Genomic DNA, 27,863 nt, shown 5'->3' on the forward strand with positions numbered 1-27,863 from the left:
TTTTGCTCATTCTAAAATTATTTAAAGTTAAAGTATTTTTCTTCAATAAACTTTAAAAATGGTTTCTTTTACTTTGTCACTTCTTCTCAAAAAGTTAGTCAAAACTTTGCTTTTATTCTTCAATTAATTGAAAATTATTTTCATGCTTAGATTAACCAATTTGGTTTAAATTATCATTTTTTTAAAAATGATTCAAATAAAAATCAATTAGTTTAGTTTCGTTAAAATTCTAAGTACTTGTCTCTAATTCAATTGTTTCAATTAAGGTCCCATTTTCTTAAAAAATAAAAATTGCTATTTGTTTAACTATTTTCTCAAAACTAATCTAATAATGTTAATTATTATTATAAAATACTTATTTAGTCATTTTCTCAAAAAGGTTAGTCAATTAATTCAAAAAGGATTTTTATGCCTTAATTTATTAAATTGGTTTAAATTATTATTTCAAAATGAATAAAATAAATTCTAATTAATCTAGTTTTATTAATATTCTAATCACTTGTATTTTAAGTCAAATATTTCATTTTGGATTCCTTTTCTCTAAAAATAAATAAAATAAAAAGTGTCATTTATTTAACTTATTTTTTAACCATATATTGTAAGTTATTCTTATGTTAAAACACCTTTTATAAAAATTAGTCAAAAAAATATATTTTAGTCAAGTCGCAGGTCAACCGCATGTTAGCGGGCACTTCGAATGCTTAAACCCTTCTCGAAGTGTAAATTGAACCCCGAACCTTCTTTGGTATTTTCAAATGATTTTTTCTGTTTAAATCTTTGAAAATTATAAGTTTTCTTAATTTCTTTTAAAAATTAAGTGGCGACTCTTTCTAAGTATTTTTCTTAAAATATTTTATACTTAGAACATTTCAAAAAAAGTAATTTTTCTAAAGGTTAGGAAAATTACGGCATAACAGTAGGGAGTAGCCTTAACATACCTTTCCAATGAACGCTCGAAATACCGTAGTTCCTTCACGAAAGTTGTTCTTTATGTCCTAAGCTTCGCAAATACTATATATACACAGTTGGTACATACCTATAAACAATTCATAATTAATCTTAAATCGACAGATTTGCCATATTGCCCTAACTTGTCGAAACGTCCATAGAAATTCATAAAAACAACCATAAAAGGGTCCCGAAATGATTACCTTAGCTAACCAAGTGTAAACCTTGAAGAAACACCAATAACTACAAATTTATATCTTCAAAAACCAGCTCCAAACACAGCTAATAGAAGGGAAAAATGATTGCCACATGTAGGGATTACGTTTCTAAGCACGGGGGCAATGTTTAATGGTAAAAATCATCAAAAACTAACCTTCATCATGTTAGAACTACATAGGAACTCTCTCTTAAGCTTTCTCTCTGGTTTGGAACTGAAATAGAATGTTTTCATGGCTTAAAACGTTAAATAAGCCGACATACCATTTTTTGACCCAACCCGGATTCTACCCTGGCAGTTCCTAGTAAAACCCTCATACCTTTTTACTCTGATGTCAGTTTGATTCGGGGTTTTGTGCGTTGCAAACTAGACTCGTAAGCCTTCGATTTAATGGGTGATAGGACTTCTAACTCTTTATATATTGGGAGAAAACATCCAAGACATTTGACCCAAATGTTCGACAAATCTTTAAAAAGGAACTTACGATAACTTTCGTCAACTTTTATTTTGCCACTTACTTAACTTCTAAACTTGAGATACAACCCTTGAACACTTAAAATATGACATACCACATCATTTTTAATTTATTACTCACCCTCCTTGTCTATCCACGATGATACGAGTTAATTTAGACGTTTTGGAAAGTCGGGGTGTTACAATTACGAGAGTACAAACACTTATGTAATTATTTGTCAAAACTATTGATGCTCTTTCCATTATATTTCTTGTGAATATTTGATGAATTTAAGTATATATGAAATTATTGAAAGAGAAAAAATAATAATTTATACCCCTTTCGTTTTTCGTATTTAGTTATTTATTTTTTCTTTTACGAATTCTTTATGAAATTATAAATAAAAACGGTACTTTATTAATTTACTCCTTAAGAATTGTTTTTGCAATTTTACAAAAAAAAATTATATTTTAAGAACAATTTATTATTAGTGTAATGAAAATAAAAATAAAAATATAATTTAATTTGTTAATTGACAGATAATTTTTAATAATTATTTTTAGTAATGTAAATAATCAATACATGAAAGAAAAATAATATCAAATGTTAAAGTACGATGAATTAGAGTAAATTTCACATTTTTTATAAATAAAATTATTTTAAAAAAAAAAAGAAAAAGAAGAAGAGATGTTGAAAAATTGAAAATTTCAATCAAAGAGAAAAAGTTAAAAAGGAAGAGAGAGAAATGGATTTGGCCCATTTTTCTGAAAATGGGACCCAATAATCCACTTGGCAAATTCTAAGAAGAGTCTCATACAACTTTTTTCAGCCACATCATATCTATCCCTCATCCATTATAAAAAATTTCCTCATCCACCCCACCTTCTAGAAATTTTTTATGGTGGATAAGGTATGCCATGTAATAATTGTAAGAGGGATATTTTTAATAGAAAAAAGTACAGTTTAAAGGTCTCAAGTGTTTTCAACCTCTCCCTTTCTCTTCTCACTCACCCACCCCACCTTCTATTTACCCCTCTCTTTAATATGAAGTACTTGATATTATTATTTTTTTATTTTAATATATTTCATTACATAAATTTAATAGGCAAAATGGTCTGATGGATACCTATATTTGTACTCGTTTGTATTGTGAAACCTTCTACTTACCTCTTTGTCTTTTGAACCCTTACATTTAATAAAATACAATATATCAAACCCCTCTGACCATTGATCATGCTTATGCGGCATTAATATGGTTGAGTTGGCAAGAGAGTGAGACCACATGCCTATTAAGGCAAGTGAACATCATATTTAAATTTTAAAAATATTTAAATTAAAAGAGTAAAATAAAAGCAAGTGGAAGCAATGAATTTGCTTTAAAAAATATTGAATAATAAAAAGAAAAAGAAAACGTCCTCAACCCCATTTTTTTCTTGAAGGCAACCAACTAGATGCAAATTTTAAAGGTGTCATCATCAGCTTGCCAAGATCAAATTTAGGGGTCTTGACTCTTGCGTATTTTACCTTTCGAATATAATCATTTTTTAGGGAAAATGTGCTAAAGTTGTTTTCTTAATTTTCCTGCAAATTGATTCATGGATGAATTTTCCAATCATCTTCCTGCGTATCTAACAATGGTTGTCATATCTTGCTTGGTTTCCCTTCAAGTCATAGAAACTTGCTTGATTTCTCATTATCGCAATTATCTTTCTGCAGATCTGACAATGCGTTGAGATTTATTTTGACTATGCGTACTTTTTTTTCTCTTTAGATGGTCTAGTACACTAGAGGCGGCGAGGAGTATGCTAGTACACCGGAGGCAGCGAGGAATGTTCTGGCCTTCTGGTACGCCGGAGAGGATGGAGAGCATAGGGGGTCCCTAGTGATTCGCAGGAGTCATTGATGGTACGGAAAAAGAAAGACAGTGGGAGAGGGGAACGAGGCTTGTGAGGGGCAATGAACTGGTGCGGCGGCTTATGATTTTTGGATTTGTGGAGGTTGGAGAAGGATGAGGTAAGAAAAATGGTGAAAGTGTGCGATGAAGACGGAGACAGATGAGGGAGAGAGCATTTGTGGTCTCGTTGGCAAGTGGAGTGGTGGCAGCGACAAATTTCTCCGTCGATTGGGCCTTTTCACGGTGAAAATGGCTAATGTAGGGAGACCCAAAATTTTAATTTAGAAGAATAATTAAATTTTTTTGTAAAGTTTGAATCAAAATTTTATGATTTTTTGTCCAAAAGAAATTATTATAAAAAATAAAAAATGATGTGACAAAATTTATCTTACATGGAATGTGACATCAACGCAATTGAGAATCACGATGAGTTGAAAGGGTTCAACATGTTGAGTTTAAATGAGTTCGAGGGTTTAGATGACAAAGGGGTAAGTAGAAGGGTTCACAATACAAACGGGTACAAGTACAAGGGTCCACTAGACCATTTAGCCAATTTAAAATAATACAATAACAAGATCAAAGAAAAAAAAATAGTACTATATTAAAATTAGCATTTCATTATTTCTTAAAATTAATATTTATTTTCCTTACCTTTTTTTATAGTTCATAATACTCATTTGTCAAAAATCAAATAGAGATAAATATATTGATACTAATTTAAATTTGAAGTCAAATAATTACGTACTTAAAAAAGTTAAACTAAGATGTGTGCACTTAACCTCATAAAAAATTAATTGTTTTAGTTTTAGGATAAACATAAATAGCTATTTAAATTACATTAATCAATTCTTTTTTTTTTCATTTTATTCTCTCCATTATTTTATTCGATTTTTTTTTTCGAAATTCAAGCTATAAAATGTGTTTTTTTTTCATATGCTAACATGATAAGAATTACAACTTATAGTATTTTTGGTTGAATTGCAACTTAGTGGGAAGGATTATTTATGAACAAACATTATAAGTTGTAGTTCTTATGTTAATATAAAAAATAAAAATATATTTTAAAATATTAACTAAATTTCACATTGCTTAATTTCAAGAATAAAAAGATATCATATAAATTGACGAAAGAGTATGTAAATATTTAAGTGTTTATGAAAAATTTAGATTTTGGGTTACATTAAGATAGTACAAAAACTTATGTAATTATTTGTCAAAACTATTGATGCTCTTTCCATTATATTTTCTTGTGAATGTTTGATGAATTTAAGTATATATGAAATTATTGAAAGAGAAAGAAATAATAATTTATACCCCTTTCGTTTTTCGCATTAGTTATTTATTTTTTCTTTTACGGATTCTTTGTGAAATTATAAATAAAAATGATACTTTATTAATTTACTCCTTAAGAATTGTTTTTGCAATTTTACAAATTTTGTTTATATTTTTAAGAATAATTAATTATTAGTGTAAAGAAAATAAAAATAAAAATCTAATTTAATTTGTTAATTGACAAATAATTTTTAGTAATGTAAATAATCAATACATGAAAGAAAAATAATATCAAATGTTAAAAGTACGATGAATTAGACTAAATTTCATATATAAATAAAATTATTTTTAAAGAAGAAGAAAAAGAAGATATGTTGAAAAATTGAAGATTTCAATTAAAGAGAAAAAGTTAAAAAAGAAAGAGAGAAATGGATTTGGCCCATTTTTCTCAAAAGGGAAAAGGGTCTGATATACCCCTCAATTTTGTAATTTAGAGCTGATATATCCCTCGTTATGAAAATGACTCATATTTACCCCTACTTATATATAAATGGCTCACATATACCATTTTCCTCTAATGGAAATGAAAAAAAATTAATTTTAGTTTAATTTTTTATTTTTTATTTTAAAAAAAATATAATCCCATATGAGTATATTTAATCCTCCTCAAACATATTTTTTTTGTTTCAATGACTAATTTAGATTTATTATTTTGATGGTCAAATTTATTTATGTTTCACTAATATTCTTGTAAAACTTATTATAGACGACCAAATTTTTTTCTTCAAATACAAAAATTAAATTACAATATAGACCAAAAAAAATAGTTTTAAATTATAATATAGCCACAAAAAAATTGTTTTAAATTTTTTCTTTACACTAAGGAAAGGAATGAAAGAAAAAAATAAAATAAGAATAAGAAACTCAAATAATTATAATCAAAGAAGTAAAAAAATAATTTATGTATAAAAAAGATTAAAATATACCTTTAACTTTGCTAGAAGAACCATATATACCCCTAAATAATTTTTAAGAAAATTAAAAATAAAACATATAAATTTAAAACTAATTTTTTCACTTCCGTTAAATGAAGGGTATATGTGAGCTCATTTTTGTAACGGTAGGGGTATATGTGAACCGTTTGTATAACGGTAAGGGTATATATGAGTCATTTCATAACGAGAGGCATATCAGCTCCAAATGACAAAGTTGAGGGGTATATCAAGCCCTTTTCCCTTTTGAAAATGGGACCCAATAATCCACTTGACAAATTCTAAGAAGAGCCTCATACAACTTGTGTCTGCCACATCATATCTATCCCTCATCCATTATAAAAATTTTCCTCTAGCCAATAATAGTTGTTCATTATTGATTTGACACAATCTTAAAAAATTATAAATAGAAGGGTAATTTTATATCATCCTTTAAATATAATAAATATAATATCTTGAAAAATGTAATAGGGAAATGACTGTAATTAATAACAAGGATAAATTAGGAACTAAGTGTAAAATTATCCATGAATTTTATAAAATGAACAAGTATTGTTGGACATCTATTTTTAATATAATGAACAATATTATTGGACAGAGGGAATATTATATTATAAATGTTGTATTATTTTTAGTATAGGGTCCTGCTGTTGTCGCCAAAACAGGCAGAAGGAAAGTGGACATCAAGGATATATATCACTGTGAAGATAAACACAAAGCTTGGTCATTATTTTTGGGGAAACTAGTGAAGTAGATAAAAATCAAGAGTTGGATATTAAGAGTTTAATGCCTGAAGGGATGGGCTAGTTACTTGCCATCGTTCAAGGTATGTAAAGCTAAAATCTCCTTTACTTGAAATATGAATAATATCTCAAAAGGTCATTCAACTATGAGTATTTATGTTATAAAGTTATTTAATTATGTTTTGTATTAATAAAGTCATTCAATTTAAGGTTTTTCTCCTATGAAATTACTCAACTTAAACTTTATTCTTATAAAATCACTCAACCAACTTTTTCAATAAAAAGATATTAACATGATAAAATATATGATTTTTTGTATCATATAAAATACGAATCCCACACATAAATTAAGATCACTGCACACTAAGAAATTTGCATGAATTTAATTATATCAAAATTAAGTCTAAATTTAATTAAAATCACTGACGATAGATGTATCTGGCTGGACGAGTGAGGAAGTCGTATAGAGAAAAAAGTCACTGCCTATTTTTTGTGCGGTTTAGTTTGTTTATTTATCACCTTTTTTTATGTTTTTATTTGAATAGAGATAAAATGTGGTCAATTTAATTATTCTTTTGTAAATTAAAAAGAAATCAAGTTCCTGTACACAACCACATACTTTTAATTATAATCGATCTTTGATTGAATCCAAAAACCAAAAAATGTAAATCGATTTTTGATTGAAGGTCGATTTATTAAACATCAAAAATTAAAAAATGTAAATCGATCTTTGGAGGTTAATTTATTTATTTTTTTCACAAAAAATAATAAATTTGAGAAGAATATTGCAAACCTATAAAGTTTCAGATTTATAATTTCGACAAATATGAAATTGTTGATGGATTGGGTTTAAGATATGAGCTTTCTTTAATTTTGTTTTATCTATGGGTAACAAATTAATTTATTTTGTCATGTCATATATTTTTTTTAATGATAAATTTGGTTGAGTGATTTTATAAAAGAAAATCTCAAAGTTGAGTGATTTTATTAATACAAAACAAAGTTGAAAGACTTTACTAGATGATTCTCCATAATTGAGTGACCGTTAAAGATATTTACTCCTTCAAATCTCTAAAAAAATCACATGATATATTTGTCAAGTTTTGTAAATAGGAATAATATAGCACAGTATAGTTGCATTAGTACTGATCACCTGGAGACATAGCTATAAGGACAACACTTGATTAGATGGATATTTATGTTTTTTTAAAAAAAATAAAATTAGTTGCAAATGGATATTACTACTTGAGTGGAAAAACAATATGATCTGCATGCCATAGATCTTTAAAGGCATTGCTTGATAAAAGTTATCCTTAACGATGGAAAGGTATTCATAAGTTCTACTTGACAAATACGTGCGACGCTATTCAGTGCACATGATTGAGACCAGACCATTTATAGTGAGCCCGAATATTGTGGCGTACCCGTCCTTGTGAGATTGTTTGCATTTGATAGTCAGCAGGAATGTCATGACTGGTTCCCTGACTTGAGCCAAGATATGACACATATGGACTGCGGGCAAGACCCTCATAGCGAGCCCACAGAGGGCGTACCTTGTGTTTGATCGTGATTACAGTTATGCGTATAAAATCATAGTCATGAGTACATGAGCGCATATTTGTATATGATCATTTGTTTAGAGATAGTCACAATACATCACTTAGGCAAATTGCTAGGCGCTTCATAATAATGAATAACTCATACGACGTTATATGATAAGATAATAAGGAAAATACAGAAATTATAGTTTCATATTACGTATTGTCACTTGTATGGTCATAAGTTATAGTTTCAAGGGAAAATACATTAAAAAAAAAAAAACCTTAAACTTGACAGCACCACTTACTTTAGCACTTAAACTATACGGGTACCCCCTTAACATCTTTCAAGTGAATTTAAATACATCCGAATAGCTGACGTGGCAAGTCAAAAAAGTCATTGCGCGTAGAAAAGACTAACTGGGCCCTAATTTTTTCTTTTAAGCCAATAATCATTATTTCCTTCATCTTCCTCATACCCTACCACCTCCAGCCCCTTCATCTTCCTCACACCCTACCACCCCTCCCGCCCTCAACCCTACTTGCACAACTTCTTTCTTCTTCTTGAACCCCCACCTCTTTCTCCTTTTTTGAAACCCCCATCTTGATCCTATATCTCCTCTCTTTCTTTTTCTTCGGACTCGCCGCCTCAAACACCACTTGCCTTTTTCTTTTTCTTTTTCTTTTTCTTTTTCGACTTCTTCTTCGAAGAACTTTCCAGCTTCTTTCTCTTTTTTGAAACACCCCCATCCCACCCCCATTTTCTTTGAATCAGTAAAAGGGTGTGATGTACACCAAAAAAAAATAGAAAAGCCAATAATTTATTTTTGCTTCTAAATTATTATTTATTGCAAAGTTTGAATGTGATGAACTTGAAGCTTTTTTTAATGAAAAATCTATAAGTTCTTCATCTCAAATTAAATTTTCGGTCATTATTTATTGTTTTGATAATGTCTTCAAAATTAAATGTGTTTTTGTGAGATTGTGAGAATAGTTTTGAGATCTTGGATCAATCTGACTGAGTTTGTTCAATTGCAATTGTGACTGAGTTGTTTTTTTTTAACCAAAGGGGATTGTGACAGTTGAGGAACAAGCGTTGATTTTTTCTAAAAAAAATTGCTTTCTAAATTTGTGAATAAATAAAAAGAAACAAAAATAGAATTTAAAAAAACAAAATTTAAATAATGTTCTATGTGGCAATGATGTGGCGTTGACGTATCAATGACTTGGAGCGTGTGGAATACACTTGCCAATGTAAGACTGATATTATAATTTTAGGGTGATATTAAATTCACTTGAAAAGAGATTAGGGGGTAAATAATTACCCATAAAATTAAAGTACTAAAGTAAGTTTTGCTGTTAAGTTCAAGGGGGATTTTATGTATTTTCCCTAGTTGCAAACAAGAGTCTCCAGTTTTCAGTTGTGCATAATTGCTCATTTTGTTATCTAATTCATTGAGCATCCTTATGTGTATACTCATTACTCTATCTGCTTTACATACCAGTATATGTTGTATATGTACTGATGTCCTAGTGCTCAAGACACTGCGTTTTTATGAATGCAGGATCAGGTATACAAGTTAGCAGACTTCTGTAATAGGATCTTGTTGCGTATTCAACAAAGTATCAATAAGCTTCATTCTATCTGGCGCTAATAGGTGACTAGAATGATTCAGATTTTCTGATAGTTATAGTTGGGTATGTTGGGCACTGTCCCGACCATTCAATAATACATTAAAAAAAAGAATTCTATTAAAAGCTTAGTAGATATTGTATTGTTGCCACATGTGATTAAAAAAAAGAATTCAATTTAGCTAGTTGGTCAATATGTATATGCATTAGTTCCTCAAGATTTGTCTCATGTATGGAGATTTGTTTGCATAGTACATATTATTTGTATAGCACATGTTCATATGGTATTTGTCCATCTCGTTCAAACTTGGGGCGTGACAGTTTGCTAGAAGAATGTGGGTAATTATGATATTATCAATTCAAATTATAGGGGTAATTAATTCATCTTAGAATGTAAAATATGTGTCGTTCTTCTTTAACACAGATTAGAGACCTACTTGATTTTCTCACTTCTTTGCCAATTCGACCATTGAGTATTGCCTAACCTTACGTTTTAGAATGGTCCACATATAAGTACTGCAATGTCTACATATTTATAACACGTTTGATTTGAATACAAGTTATGACACATGAGATTAGTTATGTTAGGACTAGCTATGTGTTATTGTTTTTTTATTGAATCTTTGGTTTGTTATATATATAAAAAAAATATACATTATATAATTTCTAGAATAAATTGTTTATTTAAAAAATATATATATACTCTTCATAAGTGTAAAGGAAGTGAACACTGAACAGTCTTATTTGTTGTTAGTGGTTTCAAAAAGAAAAAAAAACAATGATATATAAAAAGAATTTGTTTATAAAAATACCTTCGGTAACTTTTTATGAATTTGAAAACTCCAAAAAACCGTGTTCACAATTTTCACTTCGAATAATGTCCAAACATTAATCTATTATTTCATTTCTAAAAAAATGCCCCCACAACCTTTCCAAATTTAGGGCTAAAGCTAGTGCCTGACTTGCTTCACCATGGGGCCAGCTCTCCTTCTCATCTTTAAGGCATTTTGGAGTGGAATAAATCTTGGTTGGTTGTGTTCGAGAATTAGGCCTAATTTTTATTTTTATTTTGCTAAACGTTACAATTTTTTGGTGCTTTTTTTATTGTGGTCTCATTTATTATTTGCCGTCCCTTTTTACTTGTTAAATTTTGACTTGGCACACCTATTATGAAAATAATGATTGATGCAGTGAGTTTAACATTTAAACTCTATCAATTAATTGATAGGCGATCAAATATATTTACTTACTACATTTTTCAAAGACATTAACTCATGAATGTTAATGAAGTGAGAGTATAATAGGAAAAAGAAAATTGTCTAACTTATAGTGGTAGATTGGTAGTTAACAGCTCCTTAAAGTAATTTATAGGCTGATTGTTGTGGAAATAACAGCTCCTTTTGTTATTACCAGTTTTGAACAAACTATTCCTTAGTTTTAATTGTGTTGTAGGTTACACATGTTCTATCTTCTTCCTATAATTAAAGATGCTTAACTCTTTTTTCTTGTTGCTGTAAGTGAGCAAGGAAATATGGAAGAGAAGAGTCATGAGATCGCGAAAGATGTGACAGAAGTAGTTTCCTTTCTGAAATCTTTCTTGGTACTCTTTACATCCTCCTTGTTTAGAATCAAATCATCATCGCATTTTGTTGTCTTCACAATGTAGCTAATTGGAAGCACCCCTATGGTATATCTGAACAAAATCGTGGAAGGTTGTGCTGCCCAAATTGCAGCCAAATTGGAGATAATGCAACCATGCTCAAGTATCAAAGATAGGTGTTTATCTTTCACTCCCCTCATCCTGTTTCTTCGCTCAATTTGCAAAATCTTGAATTATTCACATCTTATTTCTAACTTGCAATTCTTAATATGTAGGGTTGCATGGAGTATGATCAAAGATGCAGAAGACAGGGGCCTGATTAGCCCTGGAAAGGTTGGTGAAGTTTGTATGAGAATAAATAGCAAGATGAAAAAGGAACACATTGAAGAGATATATATATATATATATATATATATATATGTTCATTTCTCTTGATAGTGATGTGAATTCTGTGGTCTATTATAATTTATCTGAAAGGCTGAACTGAAGTTATTTTCTTGGTTTTCAAATGATGAAATAATGGTGGCTTAAGACTGTCCTTCTAGAGACATCCAGTGGAAATACCGGCATTGGTCTTGCTTCTATTGCAGCAGTTCGTGGCTATAAACTCGTGATAGTGATGCCAGGATCATATAGTATTGAGAAAAGGATTGTTCTTAAAGCTTTGGGGGCTGAGTTATACATCACAGATCCTGCCAAAGGTATAGATGGTGTGCTTCAGAAGGCCCAAGAGATAAAAGACACAACACCCAACTGTTATTTTCTTCGTCAGGACAAGAACCCTGCCAATCCAAAGGTGTGTCTATACAAATAACTCAATTCATTTATTATAAAAACATAACACTTATCAAGTATCCATTTTATAGATTCATTATGAAGCAACTGGACCTGAAATATGGAATTGTACCGGAGGGAAAGTTGATATTTGTATTGCTGGGATTGGGACTGGAGGCACAGTGACAGGAATTGGAAGGTTTCTCAAGGAAAAGAATCCAGAAATAAAGGTAAGGTTATTTGTGACCGGCATTGTTCTTCTTTCCTTTTGACTTGATTTGTGATTTTCTTTCCTTCTTTTTGTCTTGTCGGAAAATCAGGTATATGGTTTAGAACCAGCTGAAAATGCATTTCTAAACGGAGGACAACTAGGTCAGTCAACTAACATGCCATAGCATTAGTTCCATATAAAGAGTTGTTCAAGCTCTCATCTCTGTTTTCATCACTACTTTCTGTGAATTATTTATTAAATGTTAACCGTTATAGGGCCACATAAAATCCAAGGAATTGGTCCTGGTTTTAACCCACCTGTTCTCGATCTCAGCATCCTGGATGGAGTTCTTCAAGTGAGGCTGTATACCATATAAGTAGTTGTCAGATTATAAACATTTATATTTTTCTGTTCAGTGTGTATTAAGTTTTTCCTGGTATGATATCAGCTTCTTTTTTTATTTAATGTTCAGGTATCTAGTGATGAAGCTATTGAAATGACAAAGCTTCTTGCATTGAAAGAAGGCCTGCTGGTAAGATTACTTTTATTTGAGTCCACATGCCGATTGTCTGTCTACCGCTTCATTTGTGGTATGTGTTCTTATTAAGTCATCACGACTATACTTCAACTTTTTATTTTGGAATATTTTCAGGTAGGAATATCATCAGGGGCTTCAGCTGCTGCTGCAGTAAAAGTAGCAAAAAGGCCAGAAAATGCTGGGAAACTTATTGTGGTAAGTTAATTCTATTCAGTAATTAAGCTGATAACATTCTTTCTGTCTCCTTGAAACATTTGAACACTATGTATGCAGATTATATTTGCTAGTTCTGGAGAGCGTTATCTTTCCACCGTGCTGTTTGATTCCATTAGAGAAGAGGTGGAAAACATGGCTTTTGAGTAATTTTATGCTTCTTTGGAGTTATATATGTTGTAACTTGAGCTAAAATAGTGAAGATCTTTGAAGTGTAACCCCTAAATGGATGAACTATTGTTCACTAATACATTCTTAATATTTGAATGGTACAAAGAACAACTATTTGCTTGCCTACAGATATTAACCTCTCTTGTGCTAAGTGGTATGTGTTTGCTCGTCTCCTTTATAATTTACACCAGAATTAGACCTTAACAATATGCATTGTTAAAATAACTGCAAAATCTTAACATTTTCATCATTTCCTGGCTAGAATTTATCACGATAGTATTCGTGAAAAACTAAATATTTATATACATGATTGAGTATAAAAAAAGATTGCAATTTGCACTACTTTAACTTTTATGAATGAAGTAATTCTTAATATTTTAAAGAAAATAAATAAAAATTATAAGAAAACTCTTCTATAAATGGATTAAAAGAGGTCTATTAAATGACATGTTAAGAATTCCCACATCGTAAAAGGGATGGGAATTTAGTCTCTTAATATGGAACTTGGACAATCCTCCCCTTATAAGCTAGCTTTTAAGGTTGAGTTAGGTCCAAGATCCATCTATACATGCTATCATAGCTAGGCTCATTTCAATTCTTTGTTCACTGATGTTGGTCCCCATATTATAGTGTCCATGCTCCAGTTAACAAGGTTTGGGCTAGTGTCCATGCTCCAGTTAACAAGGTTTGGGCGTGCGTGGGAGTGTTAAGAATTCCCACATCAGAAAAGGGATGGGAATTTAGTGTCCTTATATGGAACTTGGACAATCCTCTCCTCATAAGCTAACTTTTGAGGTTGAGTTAGGTCCAAGATAGCGGATACAATTGTTCCTCCCTTAATTAGAGGTCTCGATCCTTCTTAATAGGCCCCTATGCTGCGTGAATCCAAATATAATTGGACTCCAATGTGAAAATTGAATATCGAATGGGAAACAAAAATTAAAGTTGTTCCTCCATTAATTAGAGGTCTTGATCCTTCTTAATGGCCCCTATGCTGCGTGAATCCCAATATAATTGGGCTCCAATGTGAAAATTGAATATCGAATGGGAAACCAAAATAAAAGGAAAAATATGATATTCGTGTTGAATATATAACGGCAAAATAGTATAATTTTTGTTTCAATCTATTTGTCTAATTTTAACTTAACATAAAAATAAAAAAGATAAATTTTTTGAGATCTTAAACCAAAATATGTGAAATATAATAAAAGATATTTTAATTTTATAATCTTAAACATGCTTAAAAAAAACAACAACAACAGTAACATATCCATTTATGTCTGTTTACTAGAATGCTCCACGTAAATACCACTACAATGTGTTCATATTTATAATAAGGAAAATCAGACGAAGTGATCATTCGGTCATTTGCGAAAATTGGTTCAAATTTAAAAATTATTGAAATTGGTCGAATACCTTCTTTTGGATATCCCCTTCTTTTTATTCCTTTCAGTTTCATAATTAATGACTTATTTTCCTTCCTTTTTTTTTTCCTTTTCTCTTTGCTGCTGCCTGCTTTCAGTCTTCCTTCCTTCTTCCTCAACCATCCATTAAAGTTTCAAAGTTTGTTGGGAAAAAGGACAAATATATTCTCGAATTATTATAAATGGTATCTAAATATCGTTCGTTATATTTTTAGGACACTAATGCCCTTACCATCTAATTTTTGGTATGTATATATCCTTTTGACTAACGAAGGAACACGTGTCTCAATCTTAAAGACCCATCTGAATTTTATTTGATTTTTATCCATAATTAAAATACCCACCCAACAAATTCAAAACCCACCCAACAAAGTTAAAACCCACCCAAATAACTTGCCACCACACTCAAATTATAATCCAAAAACACCCCCAATAATCTTCACTTTTGTTACCCATTCAATTTTCCAAATCAGACCCTATATCAAATTTCACGGAAAGGGCAAAAAAAAAATTCTAGCGTCGACAACGGTAAGAGAAGAACCCCATATGGGTATTGTTGGAAAATCCATGATTTAAAATGATTTGTTGTTATTGTTGAGTGAAGTGTCTTGCTTCAACTGCCATGGAAATAGACCTAGGCAAAGATTAAAGCGTTCAAGTTGACTAAGATTTTCGATAAAATTTGAATCTGCTCATCAATCTAGACCTCAAAGTGCTCAGTTTAGTTTTTTATGAAGCATTTCGATCTTGGAATTTATCTTCTAATGTAGTGATAGGTTTTAGATCTGACCTTTCTGATAAAATTTTGATATTTTCATCAATTTAGTCTTCAAAGTGTTCCATTACTTCTTTAAGCATGTTAGGGCTTGTAATTTATTGATTGAAGTAGAGAGAGTTCTTACCCCAAGATTGATTTTTTTTCCCTTGGAATTTGAAAGTTTTTTAATGTTAATTTTGTTTCTGATTTGATTCTTTGATATGCTTCAGTGTGTTGCTTTTCATTTGAGATGTATGTTGTAGCCTGTGGTATCAAGATTTGAGTTCTTTTAGGAATGAAATTATTTTTATTTTTGAAATGGGCATATGAAGATTTCGGGTTATAATTTGGGTTGGGTTTTAGTTATTTGGGTGGATTTTTTTAATTATGGGTAAAAAACAAATAGATTTTGGGTAGGCTTTTATGATTGAGACACGTGTCCTTCCATTAATCAAAAGGATATATACATACCAAAAATTAGACGGTAAGGGCATTAGTGTCCTAAAAGTATAACGGAGGATATTTAGATACCATTTATGATAGTTCAGGGGTATATTTGTCCCTTTGACATATAAAAAGTGTGAGTAAAATCAAGTGGATTATATATCAAAAAACTTGAAATATCGAGAGGATTTCATATTTAAAATTTGGGATTGTTTAAAGGTGATTTTGAATTGATCGAGATTGAATAATCAATGTATACTTAAGTTATATTGAGGACCCGTTTGGCCTCAAGAATACTTGGAAAAAAACTTGGGGAAAACTTGGGAAGTAATGTTTGGTCATATAACTTGGAAAATATATTTGTCAAGTATTCCAAGTTCCCAAATACTAGAAAAAACTATTATTTGGGTCAAGTTCTAATATTTGAAATAAAAAATTCAAAAATTACCCCAAACTTTTATATTTTATAAAAAAAATACTCAATATTTATTAATTCCAACTAATATTTGTTACTACCTCCGAAAAAGTTTCAGTTCTAATTTGAGTGATAAAATTGAGGAAAAAGAACAATTTGTGTTTAATGGGTTATAATTATAACTGAATCAGTGACAAGTTTGAGTATGCGATAATGTATTGTCTTGCATATATTGTTATTTTGTTATTGTTGATTGTTATCAATTATATTATATGATTATTTTTTAACAGAACATATTCATTATAAAATGATAATAAAATGGATATTTTAAATATTTTTTAGAACTTATGGGTAAAAATCACATTTCCCTTTTTTGAAATAGTCAAATATTTTTGAGAATATTCCGGGCCAAACACATGGTGAAACTTCACCCAAATATGATTTGCCAAGTATATTTGAGAACTTGGGGTCAAACGCTAACACATATTTTTGAGTTTATCATAATGTATAGTATGTGTATTAGTATAACTCATGTATAAGTAAGCTATATTGTATAGTTAGTGTCACGCCCCGAGCTACCCCTAAGACACGGACACGGGACCTAGGACCACAAGTGATCCCAAGCTAACCCTGCTGGCATGATCATGAGAATACTAAAGAAAATAAACTGATGCGGAAGCTAATTCATAAATAAATCTGAAAAGATGGGGAATACCCATATACTATAACTGAATATATCAAATCTGAGAGTTTAATACAAAAGAAATATCAAACTCAAAACACTAAGCTGAATCTAACTATGTCTGAAATAAGCCTCTAAACTGACTAGAAATGTTGGGACAAGCCCCAGCTAAGTCTAGCAAAACTGAAACTAAGGGACTAAAATATTGAAAAGAAACTCATGACTATTGTCCCCGAAGAATGAGGACTCACCAACTGATTCTGCTGAACTGAAGATCGGGAATCGATCTAAGCGTGATCTGGATGCTGAGAACCTGAACCTACATCACGAGAAGATGTAGCGCACGTATGCGTCAGTACTTGAAGGGTACTGAGCATGCAGGATAGAGTAAAGCTGAAATAACATATAACTGAACAAAGCAATAAAGCAATGAAATAATCTGGACATGATATAGATACTGAATGCTGAGCTAACTGAAGGCAATGACCAATTTATAACATGCTGAGACTGAATACTGAATATACTGATAAATGGTCAATGCAATAGAATTTGACTGAACTGTGGGAGCTACTAATAACCGACATAAAACCACATGAGCTAAATATGGAGTTCGATGTATACGCCCCATCAAGAGGACCTAATATACCCTGCCAGAGGTATAGAGGCATGCTGGCGTGATCACTAAACTGATGTTGCCCACAGAGGGGACTTACACCTACGTGGCTCGTAGTTCTGGGACTATATGGGTACGCTGAAACCCTAGTCCAACTCGGTATTATGCTACTCCCAATGAATTAGTAGTTAACTGGTTATGATTGAATTTCTGTAAATACTGGATAGCTCGAAACTAAACATGCAAATTGAGAATGCAACAATTAATCTGATAATGATGCATTCATAAACTGAGGCATGTAAAACTGAATACTGAAATATCTGACCTAGCATGTGTAATTCAAGAACTAAAGAAATACATAGCTAGGGTTCTGAAATTCATGCGATGAACTGAGCAATAACATGATAATCTGATTTGGAACATTTAAATAACTAATTCATGATGATCTGCTATAATTCTAGAAACCCTAGGTCTGTTCATAATCATGGAATCAAGAATCTGACTGAATTCTAGGGACCTAATGGGTGAAAGGAACCCACTAGTGAAATCCCACATACCTGGTGACGAATTCCACAGAGAAATCTTTCGATTTCGGGGTTGGAACTGATGGAACCTTATTGCGTTCTTGAACTAGGGTTCTTGACCTCTTTTCTCCTCTTAGCGTTCTAATTCTTCTAAGTTTGATTAATGATTTGACTTAGGTAAGTTCTAGTTATGTTTCTAAGCTTAAACTAATTAAAACCTCATGATTTAGGGTCTAAACGACGTATCTTAGGGGTTAAACGAAATAGGAAAAGACCAAAGGACCCCTGAATTAACTGCTGTCGGAGTGACCTACGGTTGGACCTACGGGCCGTAGGTCAATCTACGGTCCGTAGATTGCGTCCGTAAGTCAAGCCTGCTCGACAGGCCTTCACTAAAACGAGCATAACTTTTTCCTTGGAGGTTGGAATTTAGCAAACTTGGTAGAGTTGGAAAGATAATTCAATTATCTATCTAACCATAGGTCATTGGACACATAATTCATTTTGTGCTAAGAGTTATGACCATCTGAAGTTGACCCATCAGAATTTTCAGCTAACTGGCTGTTGACCTTCGATCTACGGTCAGACCTACGGACCGTGGATCGAATGACGGTCCGTGCTGGTCAACCTAGTTCGGGACTGAAGCTGGGCTTTTGGGGTATCGATCCACGGACATGAACTACGGTCCGTGACCTGACTTACGGACCATAAGTCCGGTCGTGGGTCAACACTTAGCCAAATTTTCTGACTGAGTTCTGGGGAAGTTTTCTGTCACGAACCACGGACCTGCAGGACGGACCGTAAGTCCATCTACGGTCCGTGGATGGTGTCCGTGAGTGCCACCTATAACACCAGAAATTTGAAATCTCTATTTTCAGATACGGGGTGTTACATTATCTCCCCCTTGGGACCATTCGTCCTCGAATGAAGACTAATCTAGCTGAAATAGAGGGAGAGGGCTGCAATCCCTACCACTAAACACTGAGAACTGAATTTCTGACTGAACTGAGTTCCAAGAACATGCAAATACGCTGAAAATGCAAGTACAAACTGAAGGAACATGATTCTAAGACTGAATTTTCGCATGAATGACTGAAAAACTGATGAGGAACTATTACCTCAAGCTGGAATGGAATCAGAAGGAAAGAGGTGAGGATACTTGGACTTCATGGCTACTTATGCTTCCCAAGTAGCTCCCTCTACTGACTGACTCCTCCACAAAACCTTGACTGAAGCGACTTCTTTATTTCTCAACCTTCTAACCTGACGATCAAGAATCTCAACTGGTACATCCTCATAAGAAAGGCTATCTTTCATGGCCACACTCTCTAATGGCACTATGGATGCTGGATCACCCACACACTTCTTCAAAAGAGAAATGTGAAAGACTGGATGCACTGCTGCTAAGTCTGCTGGCAACTCTAACTCATAAGCCACTTTACCAATCCTTTTCAAGATTCGGAAAGGGCCTACATATCTGGGACTGAGCTTCCCTTTCTTGCCAAATCTCATCACCCCTTTCATAGGTGACACTTTTAGGAAAACCCAATCATCAACTTGGAACTCTAGTTCCCTTCTTCTCACATCTGCATAAGACTTCTGGCGACTCTGAGCAGTCTTAAGTCTATCTCTAATGAGTTGCACTTTCTCCATAGCATCAAGGACCGAATCTGGTCCTATCAAGGCTGCTTCACCTACTTCAAACCAACCAACTGGAGATCTACATCTACGCCCATATAATGCCTCATAAGGGGCCATCTAAATGCTGGAATGGTAGCTATTGTTGTAGGCGAACTCAATAAGAGGAAGGTGATCATCCCAACTACCCTTGAAGTTTATCACACAAGCTCTCAACATGTCCTCTAAGGTCTGAATGGTACGCTCTGCCTGACCATCCGTCTGCGGATGAAATGCTGTGTTAAGATTAACCTAAGTACCAAGACCTTTCTGAAATGACTTCCTGAAATGAGATGTAAACTGAGGACCTCTATCTGAGATGATAGACAAAGGAACTCCATGCAACCTCACAATCTCATTAATGTAAAGCTTGGCATAATCCTCCGCCGAATCTGTAGTCTTGACTGCCAAAAAGTGAGAAGACTTAGTAACCCTATCAACAATCACCCAAATGGAGTCATGTTGTCTGCGAGTGCGAGGTAAACCTGTGATGAAGTCCATGTTGATCACTTCCCACTTCCAAGTAGGAATGTCAATCTCTTGAGTCATACCTCCTGGTTTCTGATGTTCTACCTTTACTTGCTGGCAATTGGGGCACTTAGCCACAAAGTCTGCTATATCTCTTTTCATACCAGTCCACCAATAAACTTCCCGCAGATCACGGTATATCTTAGTGGCGCCTGGATGAATAGAATATCTGGAATTGTGGGCTTCTGCGAGAATATGCTGTCTCAATTCACCCACATCAAGAACACACAATCTACCTTGATAGCGAAGTACACCATCTCCCCCTTGGGAGAAAACCTTCACTCTCTGATTGTGGACTGCACCCTTAAGTTCAAGCAAGATTAGATCACTATCTTGTTTTTCCTTAACCTCTACTACCAAAGATTCTGCCCCATTCTGAACCGTTACACCACCATCTGATATGCTCATAAGACGAACTCCTAGGCGAGCAAGTCTGTGAACATCCTTTGTTAGCTCTTTTCTTTCTTCTTCAACATGTGCTACACTACCCATAGATAGTCTACTAAGGGCATCTGCTACTACATTTGCCTTACCAGGATGGTAATGCACACTCATATCATAATCTTTGAGGAACTCTAGCCATCTTCTCTGGCGAAGATTCAACTCTTTCTGGGTGAATACATATTGGAGGCTCTTATGGTCTGTGAACACATCTACATGAACACCATACAAGTGGTGTCTCCAAATCTTAAGTGCAAACACCACTGCTGCTAGCTCGAGGTCATGAGTTGGATAATTCTTCTCATGTACCTTAAGTTGTCTAGAAGCATAAGTTATAACCTTACCTCGCTGCATCAACACACAACCTAGGCCGACTCTGGATGCATCACAATAAATCACATAACCATCTGAACCCTCTGGTAGAGTCAAGACAGGAGCTGTAGTCAACCTAGTTTTCAATTCTGCAAAGCTTTTCTCACAATCATCTGACCATTGAAACTTAACATTTTTCTGAGTTAACTTAGTCAATGGAGAGGCTATGGATGAACATCCTTCCACAAACCGTCTATAATAGCCCGCTAGACCCAAGAAACTTCTGATACCTGTAGCAGAGGTAGGTCGGGGCCATTGTTTCACTGCTTCTATCTTCTAGGAATCTACTCGAATTCCTTCACTAGACACAATATGCCCAAGGAAGGCAACTGATCGTAACCAAAACTCACACTTACTAAATTTTGCAAATAACTGGCGATCTTTGAGAGTTTGCAGAACAACTCTCAAATGACTCGCATGTTCTTCCTCATTCCTAGAGTAAATGAGGATATCATCAATAAAGACGATAACGAACAAGTCCAAGTACTGCTTGAACACTCTGTTCATCAAATCCATAAAAGTTGCAGGAACATTGGTTAGTCCAAATGACATAACTACAAATTCATAATGACCATACCGAGTTCTGAAGGCTGTCTTCGGAATGTCACTATCTCTGACTCTAAGCTGATGATAACCTGATCTGAGGTCTATCTTTGAGAAATGACTAGCACCCTGAAGTTGGTCAAACAAGTCATCAATCCTGGGGATGGGATACTTATTCTTGATTGTGACCTTGTTCAACTGCCTATAGTCAATACACATTCTGAGAGAACCATCTTTCTTCTTCACGAACAACACTGGTGCACCCCATGGCGAAATACTAGGTCTGATGAAGCCCTTATCTAGAAGGTCTTTCAACTGCTCTTTCAATTCCTTAAGCTCAGCTGGAGCCATTCTGTAAGGAGGGATAGAGATAGGCTGGGTATCTGGAAGAAGATCTATTCCAAAGTTGATTTCCCTTTCGGGAGGAACTCCGGGAAGATCTTCTGGGAACACTTCTGGAAACTCACTGACTACAGGAACTGACTCAAGAGTTGGGGTTTCGGAACTAGAATCCTTAACCCGAACTAGATGATAGAGATAACCCTTAGAGATCATCTTTCTGGCCTTAAGGTAAGAAATGAATCGACCCATAGGCGCTAAGCTACTACCCTTCCATTCTAGGATTGGTTCGTTTGGAAACTGAAAACAAACAATCCTAGTTCTACAATCGAATGAGGCATAACATGAATGTAACCAATCCATGCCTAGAATGACATCGAAGTCTACCATTTCTAACTCTACAAGATCTGCTGAGGTGACTTTCTGAGAGACTGTGACAGGGCAATTTCTGTATACCCGTCTAGTTATAACTGGGTCACCGACTGGAGTAGAGACTGAGAAGGGTTCTGAAAGAGTTTCTGGACTAACACTGAATTGGACTGCTATGTAAGGAGTTACAAAAGACAAAGTAGCCCCTGGATCTAACAATGCATAAACATCAAGATCAAAGACTCGTAACGTACCAGTGACTACATCAGGAGAATCTTCCTGATCTTGGCGAGCCTGAAGAGCATAGAGCCTGTTTTGGTGCTGTCCGCCACCAATACCAGAAGAGTTACCATGCTGAGTCGGGCGACCTGCTGGTGTTGCTGAAGTTGTAGACTGAGCTCTACCATTATTTCCTCCTTGACCTTGTCTTGAAGGACAATCCTTCAATCTATGACCAGACTGGCCACACCCAAAGCATCCTTCCTTACCTGCAAGGCACTCGCCCGGATAGTTCCTACTACATTTCAGGAAAGTTGGGTAGGTTTTGGTGCCTGAAACACTACCTTGAGACCTAGAGCCTGACACCCTACCTTTCTGATCATTACGGAACCTGGGGGATGGAACACTAGCTGATGAAGGGGCTGGAGTCGAAGACTTCTGCTGAAAATGCGAGCGATTTCCACCACTCGATTTCTGTTGGGAATACTCATAGTTACCCGATCTTGCTTTCTTAGTCTCCTTAGCCTGTTCCCTAAGCTTATCACCCTCAACCTGCTGAGCATGAGTCATGAGCCTAGAGATGTTCATGTCTCCCAACAACATAGCATTCCTGCACTCTGTTTTCACTAAGTCTGACACTCCATAGAGAAACTTATTCATCTAAGCCCTGGAATCAGCAACCATGTGAGGAGCATACCTGGAGAGTTGGTTAAACTTGAGCCCATACTCTTGGACAGTCATGTTACCCTGCCTCAATTTCATAAATTCTTGGGCCCTTGCTTCTCTCAATTCTATGGGGAAAAACGTGTCTAGAAAGGTTTCGCTGAAACATTTCCAAGTAATAGGAGCGGCATCTGTACCCCTGTTCTCCTTCCACTGAGTATACCAGATATGAGCTACATCCTTAAGTTGGTAAGATGCTAACTCAACCCGATCATTCCCAGTGACCTGCATTACCTCAAAGATCTTCTTGATCTCATCCAAGAAATTCTGGGGATCTTCACCAGTCTGCGATCCTAAGAACTCTGGAGGATTCATCCTAACAAAGTCACGGACCCTTGTTGCTGCTGATCCACCATTTGCATTCACAGGAGCTTGAACCCGCTGATTGTTCTGGTTAGCGACACTCTGACCAACATCTGAATGGCATTCCTGAATTCAACATTCGACACTTCCTGATCTGGAACTGGAGGAGCTGCGTTTGCGTTCCTGGCATTCGCATTCCTAACATAAGCCCTACGAGGAGGCATGATCACTGAAACGTAGAACGTCTAGTTAGAATGGAATTAGATCATACCTTACGCACGATAAGAGTAACAAGAAAATGAAGATTTTTTTCCTAAGACACTTTGTAGCCTCCCTCTCATTAGATGTGGTGCGCACTACACACCCATGAAAAGGACTCTACCTAGTGCGGATTTTCAGACATCCTAGGACACTTAAACCTAATGCTCTGATACCAAGTTTGTCACGCCCCGAGCTACCCCCAAGACGCGGACACGGGACCTAGGACCACAAGTGATCCCAAGCTAACCCTACTGGCATGATCATGAGCATACTAAAGAAAATAAACTGATGCGGAAGCTAATTCATAAATAAATCTGAAAAGATGGGGAATACCCATATACTATAACTGAATATATCAAATCTGAGAGTTTAATACAAAAGAAATATCAAACTCAAAACACTAAGCTGAATCTAACTATGTTTGAAATAAGCCTCTAAACTGACTAGAAATGTTGGGACAGGCCCCAGCTAAGTCTAGCAAAACTGAAACTAAAGGACTAAAATATTGAAAAGAAACTCATGACTATTGTCCCCGAAGAATGAGGACTCACCAACTGATTCTGCTGAACTGAAGATCGGGAATCGATCTAAGCGTGATCTGGATGCTGAGAACCTGAACCTACATCACGAGAAGATGTAGCGCACGTATGCGTCAGTACTTGAAGGGTACTGAGCATGCAGGATAGAGTAAAGCTGAAATAACATATAACTGAACAAAGCAATAAAGCAATGAAATAATCTGGACATGATATAGATACTGAATGCTGAGCTAATTGAAGGCAATGACCAATTTATAACATGCTGAGACTGAATACTGAATATACTGATAAATGGTCAATGCAATAGAATTTGACTGAACTGTGGGAGCTACTAATAACCGACATAAAACCACATGAGCTAAATGTGGAGTCCGATGTATACGCCTCATCGAGAGGACCCAATATACCCTGCCAGAGGTATAGAGGCATGCTGGCGTGATCACTAAACTGATGTTGCCCACAGAGGGGACTTACACCTACGTGGCTCGTAGTTCTGGGACTATATGGGTACGCTGAAACCCTAGTCCAACTCGGTATTATGCTACTCCCAATGAATTAGTAGTTAACTGGTTATGATTGAATTTCTGTAAATACTGGATAGCTCGAAACTAAACATGCAAATTGAGAATGCAACAATTAATCTGATAATGATGCATTCATAAACTGAGGCATGTAAAACTGAATACTGAAATATCTGACCTAGTATGTGTAATTCAAGAACTAAAGAAATACATAGCTAGGGTTCTGAAATTCATGCGATGAACTGAGCAATAACATGATAATCTGATTTGGAACATTTAAATAACTAATTCATGATGATCTGCTATAATTCTAGAAACCCTAGGTCTGTTCATAATCATGGAATCAAGAATCTGACTGAATTCTAGGGACCTAATGGGTGAAAGGAACCCACTAGTGAAATCCCACATACCTAGTGACGAATTCCACAGAGAAATCTTTCGATTTCGGAGCTGGAACTGATGGAACCTTGTTGCGTTCTTGAACTAGGGTTCTTGACCTCTTTTCTCCTCTTAGCGTTCTAATTCTTCTAAGTTTGATTAATGATTTGACTTAGGTAAGTTCTAGTTATGTTTCTAAGTTTAAACTAATTAAAACCTCATGATTTAGGGTCTAAACGACGTATCTTAGGGGTTAAACGAAATAGGAAAAGACCAAAGGACCCCTGAATTAACTGCTGTCGGAGTGACCTACGGATTGGACCTACGGGCCGTAGGTCAATCTACGGTCCGTAGATTGCGTCCGTAAGTCAAGCCTGCTCGACAGGCCTTCACTAAAACGAGCATAACTTTTTCCTCGGAGGTCGGAATTTAGCAAACTTGGTAGCGTTGGAAAGATAATTCAATTATATATCTAACCATAGGTCATGGGACACATAATTCATTTTGTGCTAAGAGTTATGACCATCTGAAGTTGACCCATCAGAATTTTCAGCTAACTGGCTGTTGACCTTCGATCTACGGTCAGACCTACGGACCGTGGATCGAATAACGGTCCGTGCTGGTCAACCGTAGTTCGGGACTGAAGCTGGGCTTTTGGGGCATCGATCCACGGACATGAACTACGGTCCGTGACCTGACTTACGGACCGTAAGTCCGGCCGTGGGTCAACACTTAGCCAAATTTTCTGACTGAGTTCTGGGGAAGTTTTCTGTCACGAACCACGGACTTGCAGGACGGACCGTAAGTCCATCTACGGTCCGTGGATGGTGTCCGTGAGTGCCACCTGTAACACCAGAAATCTGAAATCTCTATTTTCAAATACGGGGTGTTACAGTTAGTGTATATTTTCTATGACTTTTGACTATTTTTTATGTAAATAAAAATATGACTATATTTATTATAAACTAATTACTTTATAGTTTATTGTATATATTTGAAATACCATATATATAGTATTTGGTCTAAAGCTAAGAAAATACTAGACATAAAAACTAAAGATTAGAGGTGTCAAAAATGAGTCTAACTATAGGTAACCCGCCTAATTCGTAGGGGTGTGCAAAAACCGAACCGACTGATAAATCGAACCAAAAAAAGTGTTATTGGTTTATTGTTATTGGGTGAACGGTTATTTAATGGTTTTACAAAAAAAAATTATTGGGTTATCGATTTGTTATTGGTTTTTAATATTGGGTTTATTGGGTTAACCTATAACCCATTAAGAATATAATAATTTACTATTTTATTTTTTAGTTATACATATATATGATATATTAAACAAAAAATATTAATATAATTAGTAGTATATTAGATTAAAAATATAAAAACCCTACGCAATAATTAACACTACTTAACAATTAACTCTCCTCTCTACTTTTAGTTATTTAACCTTTAGGTTTTACTTTTTAATATTACTTATTTACTTTAGTTAGTTTATAATTGACTAATATTAGCTTTTGCACAATTGTAAATATCTGCAATTTGATAAACGTCAGGAATTCAGATTGTGTGTTTTTTTTAAAAATAATGTAAGAACTTCATTTAGTTACCATAAGCATGACCTCATTTGCTACTGTTTTGACTTTTATCTATGATTTGGTTTTATTTGGTTGTCTTTATTGCATAAAGGGGACCTCGTTTTATATATTATGGTGATCATAAATTGACCAAGTCTTTGTTGTGATGACCAAAATACAACAAGTTGGTCCTTGTTTTCCCGTTTGGAAAGATTATTTTGATGTATGCGTATCGCGTCAAATTATTGGATAAGTCATATATTTGTTTTAAAAGCATTTTCTTATTGGTTAAACCGATAAACCAAAAACCGATAACAAATATCTTATTGGTTTGGTTATCGGTTTAGCATATTTAAAAACCGAAAACCGATAAACCGAATCGATAATACTTAAAACCGAACCGAACCGACCGATACACACCCCTACTAATTCGTCCAAAATTTTAAGGTTTGGGATCAAGTCTCAAGATAATTTGAATTGAGTTCAATATCAACTCATTCAAGTCTCTATTTTAAGAAAATCATCAATTGAGCCAAATTTATGGCATGCACCACAACGCTTCCATTGTCTAACGTTAAGTATCAACAACAGTAAAATAGTACCTACTTTGTTTCAATTTGTTTGTCTGATTTTGATTTGACACAAAATTTAAGAAAATAAAAAATATTTTTGAACTTTGAAATCTTAAATTAATCAAAAGATATTTCCCCAAAGTAACCATCCTTTCCTATTTAAGTAAAAGCAGTTACTAGACGATGTCTGTTCTTTTGTGGCAGTTCACAGCTCCTTGAGTAATTGTTGTGGAGTGGTGGTCGTCTGCTTCTATGGATTTCGGCAATCGTACCTCAAGAGCTAGCTTTTGAGGTTGAGTTAGGCCAGTGCCATAATTTTACCTTCCAAGAGAGTGTCAAAGATTGAGCAAGTTTATTCTTGTATGGTTGCTATATATAATGCATTCCTTATGTTATCTGACTCATCATATATACATTGTGGTTTCACTTCCATGAGATTGTAGTAGGT

At 34.3% G+C, this 27,863-nt stretch overlaps 1 protein-coding gene across 1 annotated transcript in view; it reads left to right on the plus strand.

The window, feature by feature from the left end:
* LOC125816821 (cysteine synthase-like) overlaps positions 1-27,863 on the plus strand; it is an 85,157-nt gene that overhangs the window by 35,417 nt on the left and 21,877 nt on the right. Inside the window, exons 1-8 of the mRNA XM_049496447.1 lie at positions 11,363-11,466; positions 11,566-11,623; positions 11,823-12,086; positions 12,157-12,294; positions 12,385-12,436; positions 12,551-12,630; positions 12,748-12,807; positions 12,928-13,017. Coding sequence (XP_049352404.1) covers positions 11,375-11,466; positions 11,566-11,623; positions 11,823-12,086; positions 12,157-12,294; positions 12,385-12,436; positions 12,551-12,630; positions 12,748-12,807; positions 12,928-13,017 — 834 coding nt within the window. The 5' untranslated portion in view covers positions 11,363-11,374. Of the gene's footprint in view, positions 11,467-11,565; positions 11,624-11,822; positions 12,087-12,156; positions 12,295-12,384; positions 12,437-12,550; positions 12,631-12,747; positions 12,808-12,927 lie in introns of the transcript that reaches the window.

Source organism: Solanum verrucosum, unplaced genomic scaffold (genome assembly GCF_900185275.1).
Source record: "Solanum verrucosum unplaced genomic scaffold, falcon-dt-bn FXZP01000261.1, whole genome shotgun sequence".
NCBI classification, from domain to species: Eukaryota; Viridiplantae; Streptophyta; class Magnoliopsida; order Solanales; family Solanaceae; genus Solanum; species Solanum verrucosum.